Raw genomic sequence first — 23,262 nt, 5'->3', positions numbered from 1 at the left:
CGGCGGTAGATTCGGCGATCGATGGTCTCTCACAGATCCAAAAGTCAGTAACTTTTAGGGGCAGGTTCGGCGGCCTAAACCCCTTCACATATCCGAAGGCCAGACCTTCGGGAGCAGGTTAGGCGGTCCAAAGGCTGCTTCCACAAGCAGGTTCGACGGCTGAACCTTATTTCGGCGGCCGAACCTAGGTTCTCCAGCAAGACAGAACCTAATTCTGCCCTATGCACATAGCCACCAAAAGCTACGTTTCTCACACACAGCTAAAAAAAAAAATCATACATACTCAACACGCATAAGGGGCATCTAAGACTTGCCTAATCCCCATCATGCACCAACAACAACACAAGAGGAAACATTCATCATCAACCCTAACCTAAATCCTAAAACTTCATATTTAACAATTTACATGCATCAACAACTCTTAAACCCCTTTAAAACTTGTTTAAAACTTCTAGAAAACAGAAGAAATGTAAAGATTTAAACTTATCTCTTTGAGACACAAAGGTGACAGTAACCAAAATTTAGAAATGAGGAAAATTGATCTCTAGAGATTTCCAAGCTTTAAAACTTTATATTCAAACTCAAATCTTCAAAAATAAAGGAAAACTCATGAATTCTCTGAGAGATTTAAAGGAATTTCAGTAAAAATATTAAAGGAAGGGCATGGACTTACCTCTGCTCAAAAATGGAGAGGAAACTCTCTCATTTTCGGGCTAAAAGCCTCTTATAAGTGACTAAAGAAACCATCTTTGACGGTCGAACCTTTAAGCCTTGCCAAAACTCAAAAATTCACTTTATGAAAACCTTATTTTACCCTTCTAAATATTTTGGCTTCGAAATTTTGGATTCCGACGGAGATTCTGTCGGAAAGTTGGAATTCTGACGCCATAATTTAACCTTATATTACATAAAGACTAGGAAAGCGGTCCTCTAAAACTAATAATAATAATAATAACAACTGCTTGAAACAGAATTGGAATCAGCCCCCTTACATGCAACTGCATCTCAAATGCAACAATAAAAATTGGGTGAATTACAGAAATATCCTTGGATAACCCCATCATTAACGAGTTATTGCTATATTTTCAAAAACTCACTAAAATATTTCTAAGTTTTGATTTTGTTAAACATTTTAGTCTCCTTAAATTAATGGACTAAATAATTATTTATTTAAAATTTAACTAAAAGAATATGCTAGAATATACTTAAAAATTTGACCCAAGAACTAAAATATCTAACAAAATTAAAATTTAAAAATATTTTAATGAGTTTTTCAAAATATGAGTATAAATTTTTTAATAATGTCAATATCCGATTGCCTTAAAAATTTTCAGCCCTATATTTAAAGAAAGCAACTGAACCATGAATTTGTGACATTAACATATAATACCTCTAATATCGAGGAACTCATTTTATCAACTCAAAAAAACATTATCCCCAATTTGCTTTAAAAAACCCAAATAAATTTGAAATTTCCATTTTGACACAGCCCTCTCAAACAGTCAGGTGTCATAACATATAAATTTCACTTCATAATAACAATTCCATTATATATTACTCATCTCCATAGATTTAGATTGTAATTCTAAATAATATCCAATTACATAAAAACATGTTGAAATTGAACTTCAAATCTACAGCATTCATCACATACACATTAACATTACAAATTTTTTCATAAAATAGATAATCTAATATAAGCATAATTTCAATAAAATGTTTATCAAAACAAACAGACCGAAAGAACAAGGCATAAATTAAAACTGATACCTCTATGTTGTCAGCGACTTTGAGAGTTAGCTTGCCATCGCAGCGGCGATCCTTCATGACATACTTTTGCGAGGCAAAAAGAAAGCCATACAGTAAATTAAAAACTTTTTTTTTTAAATCTAACCTTACGATTCACATTAATAATATGAAACTTCTAAAAAGTAAGGTATAAGTGTTTTTTTCCTTCAATTTTCTTGGCAACCAAACAGAAGTCAAATACAAAAGTATAACCTACAGAATCAAGATCTGCGAAACAACTGTGCCGATCTCTCAATGAAGTCGTTTTACGAAGTTATATAAACTATTTTACTCGCGAATATTAAAGAAGAAAAAATAATTTATTATTTTTAAAAAAATTACTATGAAAATTATATTCATGTAAATTTATTTATTTGAAATAAACTAAACTTAAATATATACTTTATCGGTACACATAATTTTTATACCACTTTTTAAAGTTATCTCAAAAATTATTATTTACTTTTTTTACACCATAATAATATATAAATTAATTATTACAATTTATTTAATTTTTATTTATTTTTAATAAATATTTTAAAATATCAATTAATATTTAAAAAATTTAATATTTTTAAAATGAATGTAATTAAAAAATTAATATTAAACAATTTTTTAATAAATATTAAAAAAATAAAATGAATAAAAATTATAAAATAAAAAATATTTATGTTCGCGTTAATCTATATTTTATTTCAATTTAAATATAATATTTTAGAACAATTCAGAAATTTAAAAATATAATTTATTTTTTATTATCCACCTTTCTCTTATCTATCTAATACTTTCTTTCTCTCATATTCTTTTCATTTAATAATTTTTATCTATTTTTAAATTTTTTCAAATTATAATTCAATTTTCTTTTTTAAATTATAATAACATATAAATTTACTATTATAATTCCATTTAATTTTTTATTTTTAAATAATTTCTTTAATATTTAATAAAATTTAATATATTTGAATAAAATATAATTAAAAAGTTAATAAAAATTTATATTTATTAATATGTATAAAAAAATAAAGTAAAAAAATTATGGAATGATGAAAGTAATTTTTATTATTTTTTTTATTATTTTAAAATTATTGTTTAGTCTCCTTACATATAAATCGATAACTATAATTTTATTTAATTTTATTTTAAAATTTAAAATATTTTTAATATTTAATAAATTTAATGTATTTAAAATAAAAATAATTAAAAAATTATATTTATTAATTAAAATAAATAAAAATTATTAGATAGAAAGAGTATTAAATAATAAAATTTTAAAAATAGTACATTTATTTTATTTAAATAATGAATAAGACTTCTCTTATTTAAATAATAAGACAGACTTCAAATTTTTCTGTGTGTATGGATTAAAGATAAAAGATAAATCTTTAAATTAAGTTAAAATAAGATATTATAATATATTTAATACAACAATTTTTTGAGTAGTTAATCCAACAATTTGATGATTAGAAAAAAAAGTAAAGTCTTTAAAAGATTTATTATCTCTTAAATAACTTCTCTATTAAATAAATTCAATACTTTAATATTCTATTTTATTTCAAAGTAAAAAATCTTAAAGAGTGAAGATGATCTTGGTTATCTAAGAGTTCGGAACGTATCTTATCGGCGAAAATTAAACTATTTAAATTTAAATTTGATTTATATTAATAATATTTAAATTAATTTTTAATTTAATTAAAAATTAATTTAAATTATTTCAACTCATTCTAAACCCGATTATTATTATTTGAATAAAATACGAATTCATTTAGTTTTATATATTTTAATTAATAATTTATATAAAAAATATTTTTCATTAATAATTTTTATTTAAGAAATTTAATATTTTTAAAAATATTTAAATTTTAATTTTTAAATAAAAATATATAAATTTATAAATATTATTATAAATATTTTTATATTAAATTAATTATTTATATAAATAAATTCTAGCACTAAATATTCTATATATATAAAATTTAAATCTGATTTAAATTTCCAATAAATATTATTTTTTAAATTTAAATTTGGCTATAATTATTTAAATTTATAATATTAAAAATTGATGGAATCCGTACCCGAGAGTATTGAAAATTGATGGAATCCGTACCCGAGAATAACGATCCAGTTGCATTTTCTAGTTCAGTGGCCAAACTTTTCATTTACTTGGCGCCCTCTCCCACATTATTTTTAACTGCTTTCAGATTTGAAACCTCCTCCTCCTCTTCTTCTGCTCTACACTGGCTGAGCTCTCTGCATAACCGCTTTCAACTTCTCACTTCTCTGGTTCTTCAATGACGTCCTCTTCAGGTCTTCCAAAATGACTCTCTCTGGTTTATTCATTACAACAATAGAATTAAAAGAAGATGCAAAGATGGATAAGGACATTAGAAGTTGATTTATTACTTATAATTTATTTTTTTTTCGTTCTTCTGTAATTTCGACCATCTGTTATTGCTAGAGATTCAAATAAAAAGTTCCATTTCATGTTCTTCCTATGATTTTTTATAGCTATATTTACTGTAATTATTTATTTTTGCTTTTGTCTTTGATATGCAGGTGATAAGAAACTTTGCCTTTTTCTTGAAGCTGCTTTTTCTGGAGATCTCAAACTGATGAAGAGTAAACTTCTTTCTCTAATTATTACTATATATTTTTTTTCAGTAGTTCTATCCGTTTGTTACATTGGAAAGAATTTTTGGAAGCTATTGTTTTTGTGTTCTATTTTGTTGATTTTATTTTCCTGGGAGATAAACTAATTAGTTACTGGTTTTGTCTGTGAAATCATTGTGAAATGTTGAAGCAGCTCTGTCAAAGTTGCTTGATGTATCTGATGGTTTTTTAGCGAAAAGAGTGGAAAGCATTAAGGATCATGATGGTCGAACTGCTTTACACCTCGCTGCTGAACAAGGAAAAACTAATGTGTGCGAGTTTCTTATCGGCGAAGTGAAAATGGATGTTAATTTGAGAGATCGAAAAGGTATGTTTGGATAGATGTCTTATAATTTTAAATAATTATATTTTCTAAAAAATATAAGTAAGATTTTGTTTTAATCTTTTGACTTCAAGATATCATTCTCAAGTTATGTCCAGTATCTAGGTTGGTGAATTTCATAATATATAGTTAGATAGATCAATTTTTCAAATCATGCATAAATATTTTTAAAATTATGTAAGATCCGAAAATTATGTGTGTCAACCTAGCGTATTCGGCAGTAGAGCACGCCAGTTCGACACAAATGAAAGTTCGACGCTATGGGTGCCAAACTTTGGTTTATTCATCTTGTTCAGCACTATAAGTGCCGGACAATCCATGCCATGAGAGCAGTGTCATCTGCTCCCGTGGTGGCAGTGTGGCGTGTTCGGCATCTTGGGTGCTAAACACGCACAAGGTTCAAGGTTTCGTCAGGAATCTCTGACGAAACCTTGACCAAGAAAGGAGTTCATCTGCTCTCGTGCCGAACACTTTTCTTTTTTTATTTTGCATGCGAGTCCTCATAGCTCTGCATGCAAGCCACGCAGACCTGCACGCACAGATCAGGGGAGACTTTGGTTTTTAAAGCCAAGTCTCCCACCATCTCCTTCTTTTTTCCTAATTTTTATTCTTCCTCTCCTACTCTTCTTCTCCTTTTCCAACTCTTCATTCTTCCTCTCCTCTTCTTCTCCCTCTCCAGCTCTTCACTTCACTCTCTCATCATGTATTTCTAAATCTTTTTTTTATTATGAAATATATATATATATATATATATATATATATATTACTTTATATATAAAAAATAAATAATAAATTAAAATATTAAATCTTAATTAAAAAAATATAAGATATTTCATATTAAATGATATCATTAATATAATTTTTTATGTAATTTTTATAGATTTAGAAATATTATTAAATGAAGTTTAAAATTAATTTTTTGAAAATAATAAAATTAAGTTTTTGAAATTATTTTTTGTATTATAATGAAATTAATAAAATAAATAAAATTATAATAAAATATTTAAAATTAATTTTTGTATTATACTAAAATTAAATTTTTGAAAATACTAAAATTATTTTTTTGAAATTATTTTTTGTATTATAATAAAATAAATAAAATATTTAAAATTAATTTTTGTATTATACTAAAATTAAATTTTTGAAAATAATGAAATTATTTTTTTGAAATTATTTTTTGTATTATAATAAAATAATACGATTAATAAAACATTTAATTTTTGTATTATAATAAAATTATAATAAAATATTTAAAATTAATTTTCGTATTACATTAAATTTAATTTTTTGAAAATAATAAAATTATTTTTTGGAAATTATTTTTTGTTTTATAATAAAATTATAATAAAATATTTAAAATTAAATTTTGTATTATACTAAAATTAATTTTTTGAAAATAATAAAATTAATTTTTGAAAAGTATTTTTTTATAATAAAATAAATAAAAGTATAATAAAATATTTAAAATTAATTTTTATATTAATGGATAGAATATTTGTTATGATATAATATTTATTGTGATTTGTAATAGAATGTTTGTTGGGGAAGCAGCGGTGGGCAGGTGGTTGGGGAAGCTGCGAGGGACATGTCCATGTTGAGCGGGTGCAGAGATTTCTGCACCCCTCACATTTGCATGCATGTCAGAAGAGGCACACCCCTTACGTCATAGGGGTGTTCGGCACCTTGTTCGATATTATTGAAGTCGAATAAGTTGATCCGCGTAACATTTATTATTTGGAATGGCCTTTTATTCGACATTTTGAGTATCGAACAAACGTGTTCGCTGCTGAACATACTGAGCTAACATATAAAATCTGAAATTATTTTTAAATTTCATGTGAATTAAAAAATATTTTTTCTTTTATATATGGATTGAAAAAATGCTCTAACTAAACATATTATATAAAGTTATTTATGATTATTTAGTTATGATTTGGAAACTGTGAAATGAGTGAATTCTAAGGTGTTATTATTACTATTATTTAATTTTCTTTATATTCTTTTTGTGAGCGTTACATGATTTGCTGAATGTTCTATTTATATAGGTAATACTCCTTTACATTGTGCAATTCTAGAAGACCATTCTCACATTGCTGCTAGTCTTCTTGAGAACGGTGCAAATCCCAATGCAGCAACTGGACAAAAGTTTACTCCTTTACACTATGCTGCAAAGAGAGGTATCTTTTTTTAAAAAAGAAAAATAAATAAATAAATAAAATCTCCTGGAAGAGCTCTTTCCTTGCTTTGATCTTCTATATTGGACTGTTCTTGATTGTTGGATATATCGCCCGTGAATAGAAGTCCCCTGTCTGTGCATGCCTAAGGAATAAAGTTGATTTAAATGTTTCTGTATTTAATTGCCTAATCCAATAAGATATTTGCAGGATGTAGGAAAGTTTTACAACTTTTGATTTCAAAAGGTGCTGAAATTGATGCACAAGCAGATTCTGGCACACCATTGCAGGAGGCGGCAAGTCTTCGCATGGATGAGGCTGTTAAAATTTTGTTAGATAACAATGCAAACGTAAGAAAGACCTTGAAGCATTTAAGTTTCATGCATACCCTTCCTTTCCCTCTTGCTTCTTTTTCGGTTCCAAGTTTTTGCTATATCCGATCTTTTACGCTTGTGCAGCCGAACTTGACATTCCGTCATTTGTTTTCACCGTTGCTGTTATCCCTTTGTGCTGGTTCCATTGAATGCGTGAAGCAACTTCTTAAGGTTCTCTCTCTAAGTTGCTTAGGCACAAGAAATTTCCTACAGGCACCTGGATTTTTGTTCACCCAACCAATAGGATGTTATTAATATAAATTTAAATATGTAACCTGTTAAAATTTAACCCACTAATGTAAATTCTGATGTCACTCCTCTGTTGCCTTTTAATGCATAGGCTGGAGCTGATCCAAACATGAGAACAGTCGGACCTACACCTTTAGAATATGCAGCTTCTTTAGGAGACACAGAAAGTATTAAATACTTGTTGGACGAGGGAGCATTACCGAATATGGCTAGTAATGTGAGTGTAGCTTATCAGTTGTCAACATTCTTTTATTTTGTTATTTGGTCCCTTGGAATTTTAACATTTTGTTTATCAAACAGTTGGGTCTAACACCAGTTGAAGTTGCTGCGAGACAAGGTCACCATTCGGCTGTCGAGATTCTTTTTCCGGTTACCTCTTCTATTGCATCAGTTGCAGACTGGAGCTGCGCTGGTATAATGAAGCACTTCCAATCCATAGAAGTTAAAAAAAAGGTAAGCAATGCCAAGTCACGTGCTTTAAAAAAAAAATATGTGCTCTTGGTGGATATCATTTTGTTGTAAAATAAATTGTATCTAACCTGACGATTTCCTATCATAAAAATGTTTGGAGCTTTTTTTCAAATTCATGTATAATAAAGAAAATATTTATTAAATTATATAGAATTTGAATATTTTTAAATATTATGTGTTAAAAAAATATTTTTATCAATTATACTACTGAACGCGTTTATTTAAAAAATATAAATGTCGAACAAGGGAAAGTTCTATACTATAACTATCGAATTACCACGAAAACATAACAGTGTTGAACAACATGCCACGGGTTGTCCAACATTTACAGAGGGGGACATGTTCGGCACTCCCTGCAATCCCCAACCCCAACATCGTATATAAAAATATTAATTTATTAATTCTTTACAAATTTAAAAATTAATTAATAAATTTTTAAAAAATATTTTTTAATTTGAAATGTCTCTCATTTTTATTTATTAATAGATACATGCAAAATTATAATTTATAATTTTATTTTTATATGTCAATTTAAAAATATATAACATATATTTATAATATATAATTTATAATTTTATTTTTATATATTAATTTATAATTTTTATTATTATATGTATTGAAAATTTAAGTATAATACTTTTTATTTTAAAATTTAATTCTTTAAATGTTAAATATTAATAAATAAAAATGAGAGGCATTTTAAATTAAAAAATATTTTTTAATTTATATTTTATAATTTTAAAAAATTAATTAATTAATTTTTAAATTAATAAATTAATATTTTTATATTTGCAGGACATGTTTGGCATACAGAGTGTCGAATATGTCCGCAAATCTCTCCACCCTTTCACTTGTCAGCACAGGCGTGTTCGAGATTTTAAATGCTGAACTTTCCTCTGTTCGACTTGTGGAACTTTTTTTTATTCGATTTGTCGATCAAGCGTGTTTGACAATATGACCACCGAATATTTTTTTAATATATAAAATTTAAAAATATTTTCAGATTCTGCGTGATTTAATAAATATTTTTTTTATTAAGCATGAATCAAAAAAACTCAAATGCTTGCATGTTTTACTTCTCAGATGGAGCAGAGGAAGAATGAACAATTTGTGCAGTTTAAATCAAAGGGACAAGATGCATTCAATAGAAAGGACTACCATGACGGGATCTATTGGTACACTGAGGTGAGTGTATTATGTATAATGTGGTCTATTGTTGCCATTTACTTGATTAATGTTCTTCAACTTTTCCATCTAAGAGTGATGTTTACATATCCGCCAGTGTTTGTGCTGTTGTCAATAATTTGTCCTCCAGCAAAATACTATATATTCGTGTCATTTGGGTTATTGGGCATGACATTGCAGGCCGAATGTTTAGAACCCATGGATGCAAGAGTGAAGTCAAATCGGAGCTTATGTTGGGCTTGCTTGAATGAAGGTTATCGCGCTTTAGCTGATGGACAGAAAAGCCTCTTGCTAGATCCCAAATGGCAGAAGGCCTACTATAGGGAAGGTGTGGGGTGGAAGTTACTGAAGGTATATGGTCTTCTCTAAACTATGACATTATCCTTGTATTATGATGCTAAATTCTAGGATGAGGATAATACTGTTAACAAATCATTTCAGGATTTTGAGAAGGCAGCTGATTCATTTTACATTGGGTGGAGGTTAGACGTGGGAAACAAGGAGCTTCTGCAAGCTTACCAGTAAGTAGTTGTTATCAAATTTAATTTTCTGCTCATTTAATTACATGTAATATGGCCTCCTAGGGAAGCTAAGCAAATGCAAATTCAACAAGCTGCTGCTCGGGAGCCTTGCTTTGACAGTTGCTGCTGCTGTGCAAATAGACAAAATCTGTAGCTGGGTGATGCTGAAGTTCCCTAGTGTATTTAACTTCTATATTACAGACTGTAACGACAATGAAGTTTGATTCCCAACAGACCTTTGTTTGAAAAAAGAAGGCGTGTTTCCAATTTTGAATGTTTTGTTGTATGCGTTACAAGTAAATTATCGCACCTACAGTCCAATCTAATTAATTGGGAGAAAATCGATCTTTTAAAAACAATGTTAACATTGTTTATAAATTGAATGTATAAAAACGCAGAATTCATACTTATTAAGTAATGGTTTCTTTTTTTGCCAATTAGAATGTGTTGGTATCATTATTGATATATTTTTTGAAGTTTTCTTAGGACATAAAAATATTTTTTAATTTGGATTTTAGTTTTGAGTTAATTGGCAAAAAAAAGCTATATTTTTAATTTTATTGTAATTATATCATTGTATTTTTTTTTCAATTAAAACATGATATTTTAAAGTTACTCTAATTATGTTAAAAACTAATAAAATTATTATATCATTCCCTACGTTTATACTATTAAAAACTAATGAAATTGCCACGTCACGCTTTACGTCAATATCATATAGTAAATTTCAAAGTAAAATTGATAATAATTTGAAAGTTCAGAGTAGAATTCTAACAAAACTAAAAGAATAGGATTTTTTGGATAATTATTTAAATTATTTTTTATACTTTATGACTAATGTATTTAATGAAATTATTTTTTGAACGATAATTTTAAAAGTAATACTAAATAATAAGCATATTAGATAAATTTAAAAAAAATCAGTTGATAATGATTTTACTCAAAATAAGATTAAGACAAATTATTATTATTATTATAAAATTATTGATAAAAATTTAAAAAAAATTGAATAATAATAATAATTTTTAAATATATTTAGTAGTGAAAAAGAGTAAAATAATAATAATATAAGTTTCTACATTTAGTCAGATATTAAAAAAATAAAATTTAATCGGTAAAAAATAAAAGCATTTGATCATATATTAAAAAAATAAAATTTAATTGGTAAAAAATAAAAGTATAAAATAGAATTGCAACAAAATAAAGCATAAAATTTTTGTACGATTAATTTTAAATTTTACTAATGTGATGCGATGATATGGTATTAATTTATAATTAACTTGATAATTCTATTAGTTTTTTAACGATATAAGTAACGATAGATTACAATTAAAATAATTTAAAAAATTTAAATTTTAATTAGTAAAAGAAATAGAGTGTAATTGCAACAAAATTAAAAGCGCAAATTTTTTTTGCATTAACTCTTTAATTTACAATAAAATTATTTATTTTTATTATTTCTCATATTGATTTTTATTTAATCATATATCATTTTTCTTATTTCCACCGAGAAAGCACCATCTTCTTCCTCCGTGAGTCTATATGGCTTCCAAATTTATGACTCGATAGTTGCAATTAGTACCATTAGACAATCACTACAATTTAGTATAAGCATGTTGGATCTTCTCAATAAGCAAAACCTCATGCAAATCAAAGGCAACCACTTGCACTAGTATCTCATTCTACAATTAATAAAAGAAGACTTGGCCGATTTATCTAATTTAATGGTAAGATTTGACAGATGTTTAAGAGAATGATAAATACAAAATGATCATTTAGCAAATTAGAAATATACTTTATAATAAAGTAATATATTTTTATTATTATTTTATAATAAAGTAATATATTTTTATTATTATTGTGTACATGTCGAGATTCCCATAAAATTTAATCAAACAATTAAATGATAAAGTTACAGTGAACTCAATTAAAAGGTAAGGATATCGTTGAATCCCACATCGATTGTGAAAAGAGGTAATGTGCCTCTTACACAAGTTATAAGCATTTCTCCCTTTGAATTAATTTTTAAATAAATTAGGTCTGATCAAATTTAATATGGTATTAAAATTTGAAATATAGAAGAGGAAAAGGCAAAAGATTGAAAAGGGGAAGAATGAAAATCTATCTTTCCTTTGATATGTTTAGTCAGTGAATGTTATTTCCCTCTTTCTACATTGCAAAAAAAGTACAATAAAAGATATATCAATAGGCAGTAAGATATAGGGATAAAATAGTAATATAGCTTATTCAAAACTTTCTTCTTCCAATCATTCCAATTTGGGTGAACAGGTTTTTTGAGGGCTTAATGGGGAGGAGCTTTCCTTTCTTCATTGCTTTTCCTTCCACCAAACAAATGAAATTACCTTTCTCCTTACCTTTTTTCCTTTCATCCCCTCTTCCCTCTCAACCATACATAGCATACAAGTATCTATGACCACCACTTTCATAATTGTCTTAACAATTTTTATCGCTTTCTTTATAATTACATTTGGATAATATAATTAAAATTTATTTCTCTTAATCTAATAAAATCTCAGCACTTAAACACTGATAATTCTATAAATCATTATAGTAAAGACTAGGAAAACAGTCCTTTAAAACTAAAATATAAAATAATAATAATGATAATAAAAGCTGCTTAAAAGAGGATTGGAATCAACCCATACATGCAACTGCATCTCAAATGTAACATAAAAAATTGGATGAGTTACAAAAATACCCTTAGATAATGCTATCATTAACAAGTTATTGCTATATTTTTAAAAACTCATAAACTAAAACTGATACCTCTTCATTGTCAACGACCTTGAGAGCTAGCTTGCCATCGCAGTGGTAATCGTTCATGACATATCGCATCTACATTCCACATAAATACAGTAAATTAAAACTATTTTTTTTCAAAAAATATGACCTTATGATTCACATTAATAATATAATACTTCTGAAAAACAAGACATAAATGCTTTTTTTTCCTTCAATTTTCTCGGCAGCCAAATAGAAGCTAAATACAAAACGCATAGAGAGTAACCTATAGAATCAAGATGCACGGAACAATATTTTCTATGAAAATTAAATTCAGGTAAATTTATTTATTTGAAATAAACCAAATTTAAATATATACTTTATTAGTCGGCATAATTTTTATATCATTTTTTTAGTTATCTACAAAATTATTCCTTACTTTTTTTTCATTATAATAATATATAAATGAATTATTATAATTTTTTTAATTTTTTTATTTTTAATAAATTTTTCAAAATATCAATTTATATTTAATAAATTTAATATTTTTGAGAGAGATGTAATTAAAAAATTAATAAAAAATATTTTTCTTAATAAATATTAAAAAATAAAATGAATAAAATTATGAGATAAAAAGGATATTTATGTTCACATTAATTTATATTTTATTTCAATTTAAAGATAATATTTTAGAACAATTCAGAAATTTAAAAATATAATGTATTTTTTATTATCCTTCTTTCTCTTCTCTCATATTTCCTTCATTCAATAATTTTTATTATTTTTTAATTTTTTAAAATTATTATTCATTTTTTTAAATTATAGTAATATATAAATTCACTATTATAATTTTTTTTATTTTTTTATTTTTAAGAAACCTCTCTAATATTTAATAAAATTTAATATATTTAAATTAAATATAATTAAAAAAGTTAATAAAAATTTATATTTATTAATATGTATAAAAAAGTAAAATAGATAAAAATTATAGGATAAAAGAAGTATTTTTTATTTATTGTTTAAATTATTTTAAAATTATTATTTTGTCACCTTCTTAGATTAAGTTAACGAATAAATAGACTATTACATTCTTATTTAATTTTATTTTAAAATTTAAAATAATTTTAATATTTAATAAAATTTAATTTATTTAAAATGAAAATAATTAAAAAAATTATATTTATTAATTAAAGTGAATATAAATTATTAGATAGAAAGAGTATTAAATAATAAAATTTTAAAAACAATACATTTATTTTATTTAAATAATGAGTAAGACTTCTCTTATTTAAATAATAAGACAGACTTCAAATTTTTATGTGTGCATGGATTAAAGATAAAAAATAAATCTTTAAATTAAGATAAAATAAGATATTATGATATATTTAATACAACAATTTTTTGAGTAGTTAATCCAACAATTTGATGATTAGAAAAAATGAGTCTTTAAAAGATTTATTATCTCTTAAATAACTTTTCTATTAAATAAATTCAATACTTTAATATCATATTTGTTCCCAAAAAAAACAAAACAGAATCCTAAAGAGTGAAGGTGATCTTCAATTACCTAAGAATCCAGTGGGCCAATCGTGAAATTTCTAGGCGTGGTTAGAGCCCAGAAGCTCGAAATCCAATCAGGAAGGGCCACGAGGCGACACGAGACTCATCACGTGGAGTTCCCCCCTGCCCAACCGAAACCTTTTCATTTCCTTGGCGCCCTCTCCCACATTATTTTTAACTGCTTACAGATTTGGAACCTCCTCCTCTTCTTCTTCTCTACTCGCTGAAGCTCTCCGCAAAACCGCTTTCAACTTCTCACGTCTCTGGTTCTCCAATGGCATCCTCTTCAGGTCTTCCAAAACGACTCTCTCTGGTTTATTCATTACAACAATAGAATTAAACGAAGATGCAAAGATGGATAAGGACATTAGAAGTTGATTTATTACTTATAATTTTTTTTTTTCGTTCTTCTTTAATTTCGACCATCTGTTATTGCTGGAGATTCGAATAAAAAGTTCCATTTCATGTTCTTACTATGATTTTCTATAGTTATATTTACTCTAATTATTTATTTTTGCTTTCGTCTTTGATATGCAGGTGATAAGAAACGTTGCCTTTTTCTTGAAGCGGCTTTTTCTGGAGATCTCAAACTGATGAAGAGTAAACTTCTTTCTCTAATCATTACTATATTTTTTTTTTCAGTAATTCTATCCGTTAGTTACATTGGAAAGAATTTTTGGAAGCTCTTGTTTTTGCGTTCTATTTTGTTGATTTTATTTTCCTGGGAGATAAACTAATTAGTTACTGGTTTTGTCTGTGAAATCATTGTGAAATGTTGAAACAGCTCTGTCAAAGTTGCTTGATACATGTGATGGTTTTTTAGCGAAAAGAGTGGAGAGCATTAAGGATCATGATGGTCGAACCGCTTTACACCTCGCTGCTGAACAAGGAAAAGCTAATGTGTGCGAGTTTCTTATCGGCGAAGTGAAAATGGATGTTAATTTGAGAGATCGAAAAGGTATGTTTGGATAGATGTCTTATAATTTTAAATAATTATATTTTCCAAAAAATATAATTCAGATTTTGTTTTAATCTTTTGACTTCAACGTATGGTTGTCAAGTTATGTACAGTATCTAGATTCGTGAATTTCATAATATATAGTTAGACATATTATATAAAGTTAATTATTTATGATTATTTAGTTATGATTTGGAAACTGTGAAATGAGTGAATTCTAAGGTGTTATTATTATTATTATTATTATTATTTAATTTTCTTTTTATTCTTTTTGTGAGCGTTACATGATTTGCTGAATGTTCTATTTATATAGGTAATACTCCTTTACATTGTGCAATTCTAGAAGACCATTCTCACATTGCTGTTAGTCTTCTTGAGAACGGTGCAAATCCCAATGCAGCAACTGGACAAAAGTTTACTCCTTTACACTATGCTGCAAAGAGAGGTATCTTTTTTTAAAAAAGAAAAATAAATAAATAAATAAAACCTCCTGGAAGAGCTCTTTCCTTGCTTTGATTTTCTATATTGGACTGTTCTTGATTGTTGGATATATCGCCCGTGAATAGAAGTCTCCTGTCTGTGCATGCCTAAGGAATAAAGTTGATTTAACATGTTTCTGTATTTAATTGCCTAATCCAATAAGATATTTGCAGGATGTAGGAAAGTTTTACAACTTTTGATTTCAAAAGGTGCTGAAATTGATGCACAAGCAGATTCTGGCACACCATTGCAGGAGGCGGCAAGTCTTCGCATGGATGAGGCTGTTAAAATTTTGTTAGATAACAATGCAAACGTAAGAAAGACCTTGAAGCATTTAAGTTTCATGCATACCCTTCCTTTCCCTCTTGCTTCTTTTTCGGTTCCCAAGTTTTTGCTATATCCGATCTTTTACGCTTGTGCAGCCGAACTTGACATTCCGTCATTTGTTTTCACCGTTGCTGTTATCCCTTTGTGCTGGTTCCATTGAATGCGTGAAGCAACTTCTTAAGGTTCTCTCTCTAAGTTGCTTAGGCACAAGAAATTTCCTACAGGCACCTGGATATTTGTTCACCCAACCAATAGGATGTTATTAATATAAATTTAAATATGTAACCTGTTAAAATTTAACCCACTAATGTAAATTCTGATGTCACTCCTCTGTTGCCTTTTAATGCATAGGCTGGAGCTGATCCAAACATGAGAACAGTCGGACCTACACCTTTAGAATATGCAGCTTCTTTAGGAGACACAAAAAGTATTAAATACTTGTTGGACGAGGGAGCATTACCGAATATGGCTAGTAATGTGAGTGTAGCTTATCAGTTGTCAACATTCTTTTATTTTGTTATTTGGTCCCTTGGAATTTTAACATTTTGTTTATCAAACAGTTGGGTCTAACACCAGTTGAAGTTGCAGCGAGACAAGGTCACCATACGGCTGTCGAGATTCTTTTTCCGGTTACCTCTTCTATTGCATCAGTTGCAGACTGGAGCTGCGCTGGTATAATGAAGCACTTCCAATCCATAGAAGTTAAAAAAAAGGTAAGCAATGCCAAGTCACGTGCTTTAAAAAAAAATGTGCTCTTGGTGGATATCATTTTGTTGTAAAATAAATTGGATCTAGCCTGGCGATTTCCTATCATAGAAATGCTTGCATGTTTTACTTCTCAGTTGGAGCAGAGGAAGAATGAACAATTTGTGCTGTTTAAATCAAAGGGACAAGATGCATTCAATAGAAAGGACTATCATGACGCGATCTATTGTTACACTGAGGTGAGTGTATTATGTATGTAATGTGGTCTATTGTTGCCATTTACTTGATTAATGTTCTTCAACTTGTATGGCATTGCAGGCCGAATGTTTAGAACCCATGGATGCAAGAGTGAAGTCAAATCGGAGCTTATGTTGGGCTTGCTTGAATGAAGGTTATCGCGCTTTAGCTGATGGGCAGAAAAGCCTCTTGCTAGATCCCAAATGGCAGAAGGCCTACTATAGGGAAGGTGTGGGGTGGAAGTTACTGAAGGTATGTGGTCTTCTCTAAACTATGACATTATCCTTGTATTATGATGCTAAATTCCAGGATGAAGATAATACTGTAACGAACCATTTTAGGATTTTGAGAAGGCAGCTGATTCATTTTACATTGGGTGGAGGTTAGACGTGGGAAACAAGGAGCTTCTGCAAGCTTATCGGTAAGTAGTTGTTATTAAATGAGCAGAAAATTAAATATGATAACATGTAACGGGTGAATATAGTATTTGGTTATTACATTTAAATTAATTACTCGTAATCCTTTTCTCCATTACTTTATATGGCTTCCTAGGGAGGCTAGGCAAATGCAAATTCAACAAGCTGCTGCTGCTGCTCCTGCTCGGGAGCCTTGCTTCGACGGTTGCTGCTGCTGTGCAAATAGACAAAATCTGTAGCTGGGTGACGCTGAAGTTCCCTTGTGTATTTTACTTCTATATTACAGACTGTATTTTCAACCTAATTTTGAACAATTAATATCAGCCATTGTCTCGAAAATGAACCATCGATTGCACCGCCTAGACAAACACAACACAAGCCACTTTTCTGCTTTTTGTTCCCAACGACAATGAAGTTTGATTCCCAACATATCTTTGTTTGAAAAGGGAAGGCGTGTTTCCAATTTTGAATGTTTTGTTGTATGCTTGTTAGATAGTTGTCAAACTTATTTTTACACGCACTGGGATCATACATCGTATAATAAATAAATTAAAATTATGATAAATACCATTGGAAAAATTATACAGTACTACAATAAGAATTTTCCCGTGTGATACTCTTGAAGCAGAACAACGGAGATACAACGTAGTTTGTGAACACTTTTACTATGGAAAACAAGCATTATTTAGGGTCTGGGACCTTTCGTGCATAGGCTAGCACCATCACAAAATCCTTGGCTGAGGAACCGATGGATGCCGATACTCGTTCTGATGTTGCTGCTGTCTGTATCCAGAGATCAACTAAATTGTACAACAATAATGTGGGGACCACTGTTTGTCCCATAAATTTGATTTCAACCTGCCATAAACACAAATGAAAAACTCGCATTAACAATTGCTGGAGGCACACAAATTTTATTGAGCACTAAGGTGACTGCAATGAGCAGAAGCCAAGGACTAAGTTCCTCCTAATTTTTAATTGCATCGCATTTGAAGATTAACACATAAATTCTTGGAAAGCTTCTCACCTCGGCTTCACTAACAAGGTCAAATTTCTTCATCAGGTACTTCTGGATAAAAGAAACAGGTAAATTTCCATCCCTGCCACAGAAATAAATTAATGCCATGAAATATTTCCCAAAATTAGTTGATTGATTTTACTTTATGGCTTTAAAACAGACTCTAAACAGAAACCTCCAGGTAAATCCATAGAAGGCACAATTCTCCACAATAATTGTTTCACAACCATCTATCAACAACAGTAATTGCCAACCTTGTCCTTAGCTCCAACCTAAACAGGTTGGTCTCACTCAAGTCAAAAGGAACTTACTTTATCCTCAAGTAATTTGCAGGAATTTGTGGCAAGGGTGAATTTCCCTCCCTGAAACAACAATTGATATGTAATAAGTGAAAACAAAGTCTAAATTTCTAAAATCCTTGTGAAGTAATTCTTTTAGAAGTTAGAAGTTGCAAAGAATTCTCACTGGTCCTCAGAAGCTACTAGTGAAAACCAAACTGGACCGGCTCTTTTTTCATGCTTTTCACTGGCAGCATCCAGCACAGCTTGGGATGATATGCCCGGATATCCAAAATTAGAAGCCTTTTTTCGGCGATTCCTGCGCAATCTTTTGGGTCCTGTTGACTCTGAAGGCAACGTATCAGTGTTATTCTTCTCATCCTCTAGTTTCGATTTGTCTTTGTTCTCCTTCAATTTGGTTTTACGCATGCGAGTTTCATTATCTGGATCATTAGTAGATTCAAATTTAGCATCAGAAACTTGTGAAGTAGATTTGAAAGACTTGGTCCTATTTGCAACTTCCACCAAACAATTCAATGGTTGCCAGAGATCTGATTTCCCATCCCATGATTCAGCACCATTATATGTTTCATTATCAGGAGCAGGTTGGCTAGCCTCGGCAGAGGAAGAATTCTGCATGAGAAACATGTTAAAAATATTTTAGTAGCATGAAACAAGCATAAAACTGTTCCTCAAGCTACCAGGAAAGGAAAGAAGAATAAACTTCACATGCGCAGTACCTGCCTTACATTCTGATTGAACTTATTAATGGTTTCAGGAGAACTTGAGTTCTCCAGATGGCCTTCCACAGCATCTTCCTCCTTTTTAATGCGTTTTTCAATAGGAAAGCGGGAACCTCGTAAAGCGGTAGCCTTTCTTGGAACAGGTTTTGTTCTTCTTCCAGTGGTTGTAGTCTGTGTTGATACTTTGGGAGTACTGACCACCAGTGATGAAAGTGATCTTTCCTTCCTTCTAACTGGTAATATAGCTGAGGGTGTGACTTCAGGTGCCTCCACCTTTCTTCTTTTGAATGGGAAAATCTTGGCCCTTACATCTTGCAAACTGTGGTCTGGCCTGATATTAATACAAAAATATCATCAATTCACAATGATTTCTGAACAAAGAACTTCAATTTTACCAAATTGGGCAGGTGTTCAATGTAAGATACATGTCAATGCATGCTGAAAAGGCTAATTTTTTACTATATGCGTTCAGACATCCAAAAAGGAACTACATCATAGAATATCATGTCCAAGCACATTGTGAAGCCTCCAGGTCAACATCAAACAAGCCCAACTACCCCACCCCCCAAACCCCCAATCAAGAAAAAAAAAATCACCTAAAGATGTACGAGTAGAACCCCAATTAAATGCATGACCCCTACCAACACCTTCCGCTGTTTTTATTGCAAATGGTTTCCCTCCTTTTTCAGATATGTAGCTTATTGCTAGTAACAAACTTCTCTTTCAAGAGAAATAATCATACGCCACCAGTTCCTTCAAAACATTTTAGCATCTAGCTCTATTAGTGGAACAGTGGGACAGGAGGGAAGTGAGTTAAGGAGGAAAGAATTTATGGCATCAAACATCATCTCTCAATCCTAGCTGAAAAAGAGAACTAAACAGAAGATGCACCTGACAGCAAAAAATTAACCATTGACCTAAATAAAAAGAACAAAACAGTGAATCAGCCAAAACATTAAGCTGAATATAATATATAATTGCAAAACCCTTGGTACAAATTATGCTATCTATGTCTCATCAAAGTATTGCAATAGCAGAGGCATTAATCATCCCCCTAAATTTTTAACGTTATTTTTCATTGTTTTGTGAACTTCAGGCATTAGCAGTCTTCATGCATGTACAAGCATGAGCATGGACCTAAAACCATCACTGCCACAGCGTTCAAATGTTGCAGACAAGTGTAAAAGATATAATTTTACCCTCAAATTCCTGATATGGATACAATGAGCAATGAATAATAAAGGTAAAGGCAACCCGCGTATGTTTTTAATAAAATAAAACATGAAGCAGGTTCCATCAAGGCAGGGACTTCCAATCCAAGGCATTGTTAGTTTCATGCTATCAGTTTTGCAATATGATAGAGAGAGCGAGGTGTGTTTTTGTGTGTATGTGGTGTTGGGGGGAAAGTGGGAGGAGAAAGCCACAGGCGAGGGCAAGAAACTGACCTTAATTTTTCCAATGGAACACACCCAAGATCAATATTGCATATGGGACAGCAATCTACTCCCTCGTCTGATATCCTCTGATATATACATTTTCTGCAGACTGAATGAAAGTTCAAGAAAAGTAACGACAATCAGACATTTTCCATGTAATAGCTTTCACCAATCAAAAAATTGAAGAAGATCAGAGAACACTTGTGTAGTTCAGACTTTAAAATATGAACTTAGGAAGCATTAACTTTCAACCAGAAACTTTGCCAAGTGGCAACTACCCATTTACTATCACATTCACAAAAAGGAAACTATTCCAATTGCAAAACTGTTGCATGACTTTAATCTCAACCAAGCAAATAATGAAACAGGAAATCTTGTTCACTATTTGTTTATTCTCACTAAGCTTTCTGGTCTTCCAGAATCTAGAATTTGCCTAAAAATAGGGAGGAAGAGAGGAGAAACCAAGCCGCAAAAGTACTAAATGCCCATGGTCTTACAGTAGAATTACGAAACGACCACGTCAAAATAGAGACAAAACCAAACCAAATCAAGATAAAGAAAACGCCTGAAAGAAGAAAGTAACCCACCAAGCTCATCAACAATGCAAAATACAATAAGAATCGAAAGGAAGAAAGATTTAGAAAGTTAAGATTTGAGTGGAAACAAGTGAAATTTCTCAAAAGAAACAAAGAGATACAAAGACTGACACGTATGAAGACATTCAGATATGGTAGTGGCATCTCTCAGTAACTTATTGCAAAGAGGACATGTCATGCATGCTGCAATCGTCTCCCTCTTCACTTTCACCACCTGATTCGCCATCTCTTTGTCTCAGAAATCCCCCCTTCTCGCCTCACTTTAGCTCCCTCCACCCATGTATATTAATCCACACATCTGCATGCTCTTATCAACAACGAAAAACACAAGAGATTCACGTCCATGTTTCTGTATTTATCTGCATTAGACCCAGAAATAGCATCACAAGAAGCAGAAATAGCTCAAGAATGGCAACAATAAAACACTGCAGACATTTTACGGGGTGTCCACACAAGAACAAGAGAGAACCTGAGCACTTTTTGATCTTTATAAGCATATAAAGAAGAGATTTTTGAGATTACTAGATTTGGGTAATGGAGATTTGCGGAGAATCGACGTGGGTTTCGGTGGATTTGGACAGGGAAAGCTTTATGGATGATCTAAATCTAGAGAGAGGGATGAAGAGAGGGGGAGGGGGTCGTCGAAGAAAAGCATGAACCAAGAGTATTTGTTTTTATGTTATTTAATTGTTTTAATTTTCGAGTAATTAAAATTTTTATTTTCAGGAACAATTATTATTTTATATATATTTTATATATATGTGGACAACTAGCGAAGCCGTTTAATTGAAGCTCTAGTTCGAGGATAGAATACGCCGAGGGTGCGCAGTGTGCACAGCTGCACAGGAGGTGTGTTCCGTGTAAGCGACGGCGAGATTTGCGAGGGGCAGTGTCATAGGGTGCACACGCGCATGCTAGCAAGTAGAGCAACGTGGATTTATCTCCGCAGAAATTTAAAGAACTACACTTTTTTATTTAAAATAAATTACATTTTAATTAAATTTTAATATAATTAATAAATTAATTCTTATATAATTTTTAAAATTAAAAATTCTTTTTATTAGTTAACTGATAAAAAAATAAGACTTAAATTCTTTTTATATAAGCGAAAAATTTTATATTTATTAAAAATATATATTGGTTTAAAATTAATGGATCATCAAATTTTAAAAAGTATGATTTATTTTTAAAATATTTTTTATAAAAAATTATAATTTATTTAAAAATTACTTAATATTATTTAAAAATATTTAAAATTATAAATATGCTTTAAAAATTTAAAAATTATAAATATTGAGTATTTTAATAAATAAAAATTGAATAATAAAAATATTAAAAAATAATTAAATAAAATATTATAAATAAAATTAATGAGATTTAAATATTTTTAAATAAAAAATTAAAATATTTAAATTATAATAGAGAAATTTAAGTATAAAATTTTTAAAAAATAAATATTAATTAATTAATTATATTAAAATTTAAGAATTTTGGTGTAGTTTATTTATTTTAAAAAAATAATAAATATATTTTTATATAATATTTCATTTAAATGAATTGATTATAAAAAATTTAAGTATTTAATTTTAAAATTAAAAGAAATGATATATTAATTATATTAAAATTTAAAAATTAAATATAATTTATTTTTTTATTTATTTAAAAAAATTAAAAATTACCCCAAAGACAGTTAAAATTGACGCATGATATAAAACTAAAAAGTGTCAAATTCTCTTATTAATAAAAGAAAAGATTAAATTTTTTTTTTTTGAAATGGAAGTGAAAGAAAAGAATTGAGATTTTTTAATTTTATTTAGATATATTTATCATCAGATTAAATTTATAAGTATTAAGATATATATATATATATATATATATAATATTTATTTATAATTTATTATATTTTTAATAATTTTAAATAACCTATAAAATATAGAAAATGCTTATTTTTGGATGAATAATTATATAAACATCTAAAATTTTGTTAACCTAAATAAAATGTAAACTATTAAAAT

At 29.0% G+C, this 23,262-nt stretch overlaps 4 protein-coding genes across 11 annotated transcripts; 3 read left to right on the top strand and 1 right to left on the bottom strand.

Annotated features, from left to right (window-relative positions):
- Positions 1 to 3,964: 3,964 nt before the first annotated feature.
- On the top strand, positions 3,965 to 7,992 carry LOC122723678 (26S proteasome non-ATPase regulatory subunit 10-like). The gene is made up of 9 exons (XM_043956774.1): positions 3,965 to 4,092; positions 4,342 to 4,404; positions 4,589 to 4,762; positions 6,823 to 6,954; positions 7,162 to 7,301; positions 7,410 to 7,496; positions 7,666 to 7,791; positions 7,875 to 7,925; positions 7,972 to 7,992. Exons 1-9 carry the CDS (start codon positions 4,077 to 4,079, stop codon positions 7,990 to 7,992), a joined length of 810 nt encoding a protein of 269 aa, XP_043812709.1. The 5' UTR covers positions 3,965 to 4,076.
- LOC110614861 (hsp70-Hsp90 organizing protein-like) lies at positions 7,926 to 10,144 on the top strand. Of its 2 annotated transcripts, none has more exons than XM_043957078.1 (5): positions 7,926 to 8,027; positions 9,129 to 9,230; positions 9,411 to 9,581; positions 9,672 to 9,751; positions 9,820 to 10,144. In XM_043957078.1, the coding sequence occupies exons 1-5, from the start codon at positions 7,992 to 7,994 to the stop codon at positions 9,821 to 9,823; spliced, it is 393 nt and encodes a 130-aa protein (XP_043813013.1). In that variant the 5' UTR covers positions 7,926 to 7,991; the 3' UTR covers positions 9,824 to 10,144. The 2 variants fall into 2 exon arrangements, with proteins under 2 accessions (XP_043813013.1, XP_021612236.2); XM_021756544.2 differs by having other exon boundaries at positions 9,815 to 10,144.
- A 4,100-nt stretch (positions 10,145 to 14,244) lies between these two features.
- On the top strand, positions 14,245 to 17,596 carry LOC110615926 (serine/threonine-protein phosphatase 6 regulatory ankyrin repeat subunit B). 2 transcript variants are annotated; one of them, XM_021758145.2, is made up of 12 exons: positions 14,245 to 14,343; positions 14,591 to 14,653; positions 14,838 to 15,011; positions 15,325 to 15,456; positions 15,665 to 15,804; positions 15,914 to 16,000; positions 16,170 to 16,295; positions 16,379 to 16,531; positions 16,661 to 16,762; positions 16,842 to 17,012; positions 17,102 to 17,181; positions 17,313 to 17,596. In XM_021758145.2, exons 1-12 carry the CDS (start codon positions 14,328 to 14,330, stop codon positions 17,413 to 17,415), a joined length of 1,347 nt encoding a protein of 448 aa, XP_021613837.1. In that variant the 5' UTR covers positions 14,245 to 14,327; the 3' UTR covers positions 17,416 to 17,596. The 2 variants fall into 2 exon arrangements, with proteins under 2 accessions (XP_021613837.1, XP_021613838.1); XM_021758146.2 differs by lacking the exon at positions 15,914 to 16,000.
- Positions 17,597 to 17,717: 121 nt separating this feature from the next.
- Positions 17,718 to 21,924, bottom strand: LOC110615927 (E3 ubiquitin protein ligase DRIP2). 6 transcript variants are annotated; one of them, XM_021758149.2, is made up of 8 exons: positions 21,770 to 21,924; positions 21,359 to 21,606; positions 20,661 to 20,760; positions 19,213 to 19,546; positions 18,660 to 19,105; positions 18,506 to 18,556; positions 18,204 to 18,276; positions 17,718 to 18,034 (listed from the first exon to the last, which is right to left on the bottom strand). In XM_021758149.2, the coding sequence occupies exons 2-8, from the start codon at positions 21,471 to 21,473 to the stop codon at positions 17,858 to 17,860; spliced, it is 1,296 nt and encodes a 431-aa protein (XP_021613841.1). In that variant the 5' UTR covers positions 21,474 to 21,606; positions 21,770 to 21,924; the 3' UTR covers positions 17,718 to 17,857. The 6 variants fall into 6 exon arrangements, 4 of the variants coding, with proteins under 4 accessions (XP_021613841.1, XP_043813012.1, XP_021613840.1 ...); XM_043957077.1 differs by having other exon boundaries at positions 19,222 to 19,546; positions 21,717 to 21,919; XM_021758148.2 differs by having other exon boundaries at positions 21,717 to 21,918.
- Positions 21,925 to 23,262: the final 1,338 nt, after the last annotated feature.

Source organism: Manihot esculenta, chromosome 5, assembly GCF_001659605.2.
Source record: "Manihot esculenta cultivar AM560-2 chromosome 5, M.esculenta_v8, whole genome shotgun sequence".
Classification (NCBI taxonomy): Eukaryota; Viridiplantae; Streptophyta; class Magnoliopsida; order Malpighiales; family Euphorbiaceae; genus Manihot; species Manihot esculenta.
The sequence above is the reverse complement of the archived record's forward strand: the minus strand, read 5'-3'. Positions and strand labels throughout refer to the sequence as shown.

Excerpts from the sequence above, each read along its gene's own strand:
- LOC122723678 (XM_043956774.1), top strand. Across the intron at positions 6,955-7,161 it reads ACACTATGCTGCAAAGAGAG|GATGTAGGAAAGTTTTACAA; the intron begins GTATCTTTTTTT and ends AGATATTTGCAG. Across the intron at positions 7,497-7,665 it reads GCGTGAAGCAACTTCTTAAG|GCTGGAGCTGATCCAAACAT; the intron begins GTTCTCTCTCTA and ends TTTAATGCATAG.
- LOC110614861 (XM_021756544.2), top strand. The coding sequence starts at position 7,992 with ATGAAGCACTTCCAATCCATAGAAGTTAAAAAAAAG. Across the intron at positions 8,028-9,128 it reads CCATAGAAGTTAAAAAAAAG|ATGGAGCAGAGGAAGAATGA; the intron begins GTAAGCAATGCC and ends TTTACTTCTCAG. Across the intron at positions 9,231-9,410 it reads GGATCTATTGGTACACTGAG|GCCGAATGTTTAGAACCCAT; the intron begins GTGAGTGTATTA and ends ATGACATTGCAG.
- LOC110615926 (XM_021758145.2), top strand. Across the intron at positions 15,805-15,913 it reads TGTTAGATAACAATGCAAAC|CCGAACTTGACATTCCGTCA; the intron begins GTAAGAAAGACC and ends ACGCTTGTGCAG. Across the intron at positions 16,763-16,841 it reads CGATCTATTGTTACACTGAG|GCCGAATGTTTAGAACCCAT; the intron begins GTGAGTGTATTA and ends ATGGCATTGCAG.
- LOC110615927 (XM_021758149.2), bottom strand. The coding sequence starts at position 21,473 with ATGGCGAATCAGGTGGTGAAAGTGAAGAGGGAGACGATTGCAGCATGC. Across the intron at positions 19,547-20,660 it reads GTTCCATTGGAAAAATTAAG|GCCAGACCACAGTTTGCAAG; the intron begins GTCAGTTTCTTG and ends TATTAATATCAG. Across the intron at positions 18,557-18,659 it reads CTAGTAGCTTCTGAGGACCA|GGAGGGAAATTCACCCTTGC; the intron begins GTGAGAATTCTT and ends TTGTTGTTTCAG.